Raw genomic sequence first — 8,392 nt, forward strand, 5'->3', positions numbered from 1 at the left:
TTCCATGAACTCTGAATGCATATCCATTATCCACAGGTTGTATTTCCAGAGTTCTTGAAAGATAGAAGATTGAGGGGGGATCTTATAGAAACTTACAAAATTCTTAAAGGGGTTGAACAGGCTAGATGCAGGAAGATTGTTTCAGATGTTGGGGAAGTCCAGGACAAGGGGTCACAGTTTAAGGATAAAGGGGAAATCCTTTAGGACCGAGATGAGAAAAACATTTTTCACACAGAGAGTGGTGAATCTCTGGAACTCTCTGCCACAGAAGGTAGTTGAGGCCAGTTCATTGGCTTTATTTAAGAGGGAGTTAGATGTGGCCCTTGTGGCTAAAGGGATCAGGGGGTATGGAGAGAAGGCAGGTACAGGATACTGAGTTGGATGATCAGCCATGATCATATTGAATGGCGGTGCAGGCTCGAAGGGCCGAATGGCCTACTCCTGCACCTATTTTCTATGTTTCTATAATTCAGCTGTACATGACTTCTCACCAATGCCAAAAATAGCAATTTTGAAAAGAAAACCATCATCCGTCCTTTAAGCCTTCACCTCGCCTATAGTGATGCTGCTCACACAGCTGTTTCCCCAGGGATATGGACTACTGTTTCTTAAACGTTAGGTTAGTCCCAGCCTCAACTTCCTCATCTGGCAGCTTGTTCCACATACCCACCACCCTTTGTGTGAGAAAGTTACCCCTCAGATTCTTATTAACAATAAACCTTAGCAAATCTGCAGATGACACAAAGCTGGGTGGCAGTGTGAACTGTGAGGAGGATGCTATGAGAATGCAAGGTGACTTGGGTGAGTGGGCAGATGCATGGCAGATGCACTTTAATGTGAGGTTACCACTTTGGTGGAAAAAACAGGTAGGCAGATTATTATCTAAATGGTGTCAAGTTGGGAAAAGGGGAAGTACAATGGGATTTGGAGGTCCTTATTCATCAGTCAATTAAGGTAAGCATGCAGGTACAGCAAGCAGTGAAGAAAGCGAATGGCATGTTGGCCTTCATAACAAGAGGAGTTGAGTACTGGAGTAAGGAGGTCCTTCTGCAGTTGTACAGGGCCCTAGTGAGACCACACCTGGAGTATTGTGTGCAGTTTTGGTCCCCTAATTTGAGGAAGGACATTCTTGCTATTGAGGGAGTGCAACGGAGGTTTACAGGTTAATTCCCGGATGGTGGGACGGTCATATGTTGATAGAATGGAGCGGCTAGGCTTGTATAGATGAGGGGGTTCTTATTGAAACATATAAGATTGTCAAGGGTTTGGACACGCTAGAGGCAGGAAACATGTTCCCGAGGTTGGGGGAGTCCAGAACCATGAGCCACAGTTTAAGAATAAGGGGTAAGCCATTTAGAACGGAGAGGGGGAAACACTTTTTCACACAGAGAGTTGCAAGTCTGTGGAATTCTCTGCCTCAGAGGGAGGTAGAGGCCGGTTCTCTGGATACTTTCAAGAGAGAGCAAGATAGGGCTCTAAAAGATAGTGGAGTCAGGGGATATGGGGAGAAGGCAGGACCGGGGATGATCAGCCATGATCACATTGAATGGCGATGCTGGTTTGAAGTGCCGAATGGCCTACTCCTGCACCTATTGTCTATTGTCTAAATCTTTTCCCCTTCACCTTCAACCTATGTCCTCTGGTCCTCAATTCACCTACTCTGGGCAAGAGACTGTGCATTTACCCAATCTGTTCCTCTCATGATTTTGTACGCCTCTAAGTTCACCCCTCATCCTCCTGCGCTCCAAGGAATTGAGATCCAGTCTACTAAACCTCTCCCCATAGCTCACACCCTCTCGTCCTGGCAACAACCTTGTGATAGGAGCAGAATTCGGCCATTCGGCCCATCAAGTCTACTCTAACCCAATCCTCCTAACCCAATTCTCCTTCCTTCTCCCCATAGCCCCAGATAAATTGTATTAAATTGAAGAAGAAAACATAAGCTGTTAGGTCTGAAAAGGGGGATACATTCAGAATGAACCAAATAAGGACCAAGAAAATAAGAAAGAGAACATAAATATGGCATACTCCAAAAAATCTAAAAAACTGCCCTCATCCTCATGTGCTCCATGGAATAGAATCCCAGCCTACTCAACCTCTCCGTTTAGCTCAGACCCTCTAGTCCTGGCAACATCCTCGTATATCTTCTCTGTACCCTTTCCAGCTTGACAACGTCTTTCCTATAACATGGAGCCCAGAACTGAACACAATATTCTGTTCTGGGGCCTCACGAGTGTCTTGTATAACTACAACATGACCTCCCAACTTCCATACTCAATAGTCTGACTGATGACGCCCGAAGTGTGTCAAAAGCCTTTTTGACCACCTGGTATACCTGCGACTCCATCTTCAAGGAACCATGCACCTGCATTCCTAGATCCCTCTGCTCCACAGCACTCCCCAGAGCCATACCATTCACTGTCCGTTAGACTTCCCAAAATGCAATATCTCACATTTCTCTGTATTAAATTCCAATTCTCAATTTTTCTCAATTTTGAAATTCTTGTCATAGGTTTTGAATACCTCCGTGCTTTAGGTTTATGACTGTCATGTGTACCGAGGTACAGTGAAAATATTTGATTTTCATACTATTCAAATAAATCAGATTGACCTTGCCTCACTCCTGTGTGGGTACTACTATATTTTGCTGCGTCTACCTGCAATTCTGATTGCTCTCTCTGATGCTAAGACCTTAAACTTTAGAACTTTCACCCTGCTGTTATTTTGAGTAAATTTCATCTGCATCCTCTTATTTATTCAGAATCATATTTTGTATTGTGTTGTTGACACACGCAAGGTTTAGTAACTTTTTTTTAAATTGATTCTAAATTATAGGCAAGAATTAATAGCAGAACTGGACCAGGACGAAAAAGATCAACAGAATACCTCCCGACTGGTTCAAGAACATAAGAAGCTTTTGGAAGAAAACAAAAGTTTATCTACGTACTATCAAGAATGTAAGAAGCGGCTAGAATACATAAGAGCCCAACAACAAAAGCGACAGGGCACGTCCTGAGGCAATGGAATATGTGGGCGTTTGTACCTATGCTACATGCCCGGGACTATTGCTTAGTCACACAAAGACTGATTTTTTTGGGAGATGACCTGTTATGGATAATTTCATTCAGTGTTCGGGCCTCTCTGTTGTGTTCTGGAAGTGGATTTCTGTGCATCTCCATTGCAGCCTTGTACATCAGACAAACGTTGTCTTTAGTTGATTTTTTTTTTAAATAGGTTAGTATTTAATTTCATTCCATGCATATTTTAGATCAATCACCAGTTAGATATGAGATGTTTTAGATAAAATTGTGGCAATAAATTATTTGTAAGAAACTGCAATTCAGTTCAGATGTTACAAGAAGGGAAGGGAATATCTAAACCAAAACAAACTGATTGTTAGGCCCCACTGATCATTCTTGCATGTTATGGACTTTATTGCTCATAATGCTGGATGCTAATGTGCCTTGGAGGCCAGCAGTATTTTCCTTTGGTCACCGTATATTAACTATAATGTTCTTTAATTGGGACAGATCTGCAGTAATGGTAGCTGTCCACAGCTCTATGCTAATTAAAAAAAAAGATCCTATGGCTGGATGTTTTGGAAAGTTCGGATACCATCCAGCAGTATTAATCTCGGAGGCATCTGTAATGTGAAATCAAATAGAGTGCATTGAGCATACATATTCCAAACTCATATTGCACAGTTTGTCAAAGGAGAAACACTATTTTTAAAAAGAAATTCCAGAAGTTTTTACAAAGGAGCAACTTGATAGGAATCTTCAATACTGATGCCACTGCAGTAACTTTTTTTTTCTGACATGGATGGTATGTGTTAAACAGCCTTGTGTTTTAAATTTTAAATAATTATATATCGAAAATTAACTTGGACATAACAGTTATATTAGAGATATAAATCTGAAATAACTAAAAGTCATTTAAGAACAAATCGGCTCATCCAGAACACAGGGAACAGTATTCACAATGCACTCAAACCAATAATCTTTTATTTTCTGTGATGTGTTTCCTGGGAATACTGGATCACAGAACCATCCTTGTATGTTTTTATTTTATCCTACTCCAAAGTTAAGCTCTAACATTTATCTGCAGCAGAATTACAGATTCGTCCATGAGATGATTACAGATTTGTGCATTGCTCTAAATAAGCTGTTCTAAAGCTTTATTTTATGGTATAATTAGCTTCCACAAAATAATACCTCTGAATTTTAGCAGAGTGGTATTTTCTTTTGATAATCAGCTTTGAAAGTATGTCCACATAACATAATGGACCTTGATTGAAGACACCAAGATGGACAAATTGCACTTTATTTTTTTCTTAGCATGGAGCATGGATGAGCTTGTGAGACATGCAGCTGGGCCAGGTGGAGTTAACAGTACTGTAATTGTTTACATTCTCTAAATTAGCATTGGCAGAGGATCCAGAAAGGATTTATTAATGTGACATATGTGAAATGTTGGTTGCTTTGGTAAATTCAACCTGAGCAGAATCTTGCGATTAACTGCTCAGCCAGATATTTGCTCATTCTTATGGGAGATAGGTCATAATAATTCTGGAAGAGGCAACCACAATTTCAAAGCAAGTATTTTTGTTAGAGATGGTATCCTTTTTGAAGGATGTACATAAGCTGGATTAAAACAATCGGATAAGAACTCCTTTGAGCAGTCTGTTTTACTTGTTTGGATCAAAAGAGAGCTCATGTCTTTTTGTTTAAACGTATTCACTCCAGTGAAAGTATAGTCATTCAGTTATAGTCAGCTGTCTTGTTCAACAGTTGAATAAAACTTTAAGCCATTGGACTGTTTTGAGGACTGCAGAAACATATCTGCATCAAAATATGAGGATGTTTTCTCAAGTTCAGTTATTCCGATATGCTGTGAACAAACAAAAGTCTGTGGTTCTCTCTATTTCTATATCTCACTAAATTTTCATTAATGCGAGAAATTAGTGTTTGCTGATTTTATATGAAAAAAACCCAACAGATTCTGTAAAACAACAACTGTATATACATATATATTTATTTGAAAGAGTGGCTTATTTTGAATGTTTTTTTGTAGGTTAAACTTCTTTTTCCTAGGAGGTTTAGGTTAAATTGTAATGTTCATTGGTCAACTGATTGGGGGATACCAACTGTCATAGACAGTTGAAATACCTCAACGGAATTACAGTGGAGTCTGTTTTTAGGCTATTTCTGCAGCCATCTGTTAAAATCCAAAACAATAACCAATCTTGTGTTAACTTATGTACACTTTAGCATGCTTTTTAATTGCTGGATTAGGTCCTTTCCCAGAGTCTTTAGAAATGATGATTTTTCTCCTTGTATATCCTTCCACCTGGTTGTTTATTTTTACAGACACATTCTTGCCACCTTTTTAAACTAAAAGCACTTCATTTGTGGAAAGATTATCCAGGATAGCATGGTACCATGCTGAAAAGACCTGAAACCTTTGGTCTTATTTCCCTGACGTTCAGGGTTGCACTGGGGATGCTATAATTGGCCTTCTTGATCTGAGGCAAAGGAGAGAAATCATATTCCTGCAGCCTGTGCAGGAAGAAATAGAGTGTGTGGGTATTGAGTGCGAATGGGATTCTGATCAACAATGCTGCCTTCCCACATTTGGATTGCTAACTCGCAGCCTAAGCTCTGACATGAAGAATGCCAATTCAGGTTACTATGTTATGGACTGTTGGCATTTCTAGAGCTGTATACCAACATTAATATAATGTTACCAGAAAAATAAGATTGGTATATGGGAGGGGAATGAATATGGGAGGCAAAGTGAGAGGGACTTCTTTAGAAAATGGTTTTGTTTGAAATGTGGGTTGTGTATGCATTTAGGGATGAGGGTTGTGTTTTGAGACATGCTGTTATTGAATCTAAAAGGTGAGTCCTTGGAGGACTGCAATAGCATTTACAAAGAAAAATAAAGTCTAGAAGTTTTTCACTTACTTCAATGTCAGTTTAGAAATCTGATGTTGTGCCTTAGATTTAATTAAGGGTAAACTATTTTTACAGCTAAGATCCAATTTCAGCTTCAAGTATTGGACTACATCTTTTTTAAAAGAAGGGTCCAAATAGCACTTCAAATATTTTTGTCTAAAAGTATTATGAGGAGATAAGTTTGTTAAGTGATATAAAAGAGAATACGAATCATGTTACTTCACTAATTCACAATACCCCGGCTTTTGCAAAATTCTGAAGTCTTGCATATCAGATTAATAAAGGCCCACCCGCCAAAAAAAATCTCTGAACAACAAAAGTCTCCCATGTTTCTTGAGTAAGTTTAAGGAATTCTGAATAAAAATTTGCTATGCCTTTTGCATAGTAGCTTACAGTGTTAGGTATAATTGCAACCTACATAATTCAGCTCTATACTCCATTTGAAAGGACTGAGATAACAAATTTAATAATTTACCAAAATAGATGTATATACTGTAGATATTTGTATTTTTGGTGCATCCAATAACTTGATTATTGATTGCTTGAATAATTTTCAATATTTGGTACATTTTATTTTGTATAGATAAAACATCAAAGCTTTCTGCCATTACTAGCAGCCCTATTGGTAAAAATTATTTAGTCTCACTGACTACCAGTTGCTGAATGCCCACAACACTTACCACAAATCTACTGACATGAGGACTCCGACTGTAATTTGAGCAACATTAAGTAGCTTTCTTTAGACATCTCTGCACACAGATAAGGAGACTTGATGCACTGCTGAAATTGGGCCTTGGGTTCATTTCCATTGAGCTGGCAAGCTGTGAAGATCAAAAGTCAACTCGCTGATGAAGCACAGTGGATGCTTGGACAACTACTTATTTCATAGCACCGCTCGGGTAAGTAAGGAGCACTTGAATCAAGAAGTAGACCTAGTTTAATTGAATGTAGCCAACTACCTCATCAAACCTACTCTGCAGAGAAGGTCACAACATGAAACAGGTGATTAAGAGGCTTGCCTCCTTCAGGTATTGCGTGGAGGACTTCTATCAATATGTGAATGACACATTTCTGGTTTATATTAAGATTGCACTTTCTAGTTCTGTACTTTGATGCATAGTGCCTAAAACAGCCCACTGCATGGTCAAATTTCTAGGCTGACTCCAATAATAGAACAAGCACTGATGAGTTGATATGTCCAAATTAATTAAATCCAGTGTTTGCAAAATTCTAGGAGAATTATGTGGGTTGCTATGTTAATACAAAGTTTTCAGACATTTTTTTTAAAGCCTCTAATTAATCTAATTCTCACATGAAGCAGGGTATGTGTCAATTGTGAACATTACCTTGTTAAGCATTGGGAGCATATGGGATGGCTTCTTGAAAAACTGCTATGATTTCTATGATTTGCAATGGAGCAAAGAAATTCTGTCCCTTTAAGAACTAAACCTTAATGAAAATTTCAGCCAGTGTTGTTCTGTATCTTTTATCTTCCACACTACAGCTTACAAGCATTGCCCAGGTACAGTAGACTTCAAGAAATTAGATTTCATTATCAATTTATGCAAGATTATTATACTTGATCGATAATTCTGTTCTGGAACTAATGGAGCATTTGAGCTGATTTTTTTTTTTTTGTTAGTGTGCAACGTGGTTGATCATTTTCCAACAAATTGCCCAAAAAAATTGGTCATAACTACAATCCAATAATCTACTTATTTTGGACTTGCACTTTAGCTACAGCTTTGCACTGGAAGAGTGTGATCAAAGTCATAAAGAAATGTTAAACATGTTACATTTGACTCCAAATACCCTGTATGTTTTTCTATCCTATCACCAAGGCATGCACACCTTATTCTGGCTCCAGTCATGTGCTACATCTTACATACTCTCCAGCTTTGTGATATTTTTGTATACATGGATGTGCATATGTTGCTTGTCCTTTTCTTGAGCCACATTCTGAAACTTGCACTCACCCTTTCCTACTTTTTATTTTGTTCCAATCTGTAGTAGTCCTCCAGTTTGTTCGTGATATGGAGTTTTCACTTCCTCGTTACCATGGAGAAATTATTTAAATGAACCATTTTCAGTGCAAAAAATAAATTATGTATCCAGTGATTAAGACTCCAAATATGAAATGTTTGCCAGCTATTTCAGATAATAAATTTTCAATCTGATTTTGCAATAAACCATTTTAGTCATTTATGGCTCATTTTAAAATACTGTAACAGATCCAGAGTGCAAAGCTTCATGCTGGTGCTATTTTTCCACTGCCTGAAAATATTCTGCTGTGTCAGATTAAGTGTTTTGTTTTGAAGTTGTGACTTTTTTGTAAGAATTGAAATTTAGACTTCCGGTTTAAGAGGTAGATGGAGTAGACGCACTAAGCGAGTGTTCCGGTAAACTTGACATTTTCACAACATTCCGCCCTCTAA

The 8,392-nt window shown here is 38.4% G+C and overlaps 1 protein-coding gene across 4 annotated transcripts in view; it reads left to right on the forward strand.

Moving 5' to 3' along the window:
- The window catches only part of map3k7 (mitogen-activated protein kinase kinase kinase 7), a 106,972-nt gene extending 100,701 nt beyond the window's left edge, over nt 1-6,271 (forward strand). The window contains exon 17 of one of the 4 annotated variants that reach the window (XM_033021070.1): nt 2,836-6,271. In XM_033021070.1, coding sequence (XP_032876961.1) covers nt 2,836-3,016 — 181 coding nt within the window. In that variant the 3' untranslated portion in view covers nt 3,017-6,271. The remainder of the gene's footprint in view (nt 1-2,835) is intronic. The other 3 variants (XM_033021071.1, XM_033021072.1, XM_033021073.1) reach the window with 3 other exon arrangements.
- Nucleotides 6,272-8,392: the final 2,121 nt, after the last annotated feature.

Source organism: Amblyraja radiata, chromosome 5 (assembly GCF_010909765.2).
Source record: "Amblyraja radiata isolate CabotCenter1 chromosome 5, sAmbRad1.1.pri, whole genome shotgun sequence".
NCBI lineage: Eukaryota > Metazoa > Chordata > Chondrichthyes > Rajiformes > Rajidae > Amblyraja > Amblyraja radiata.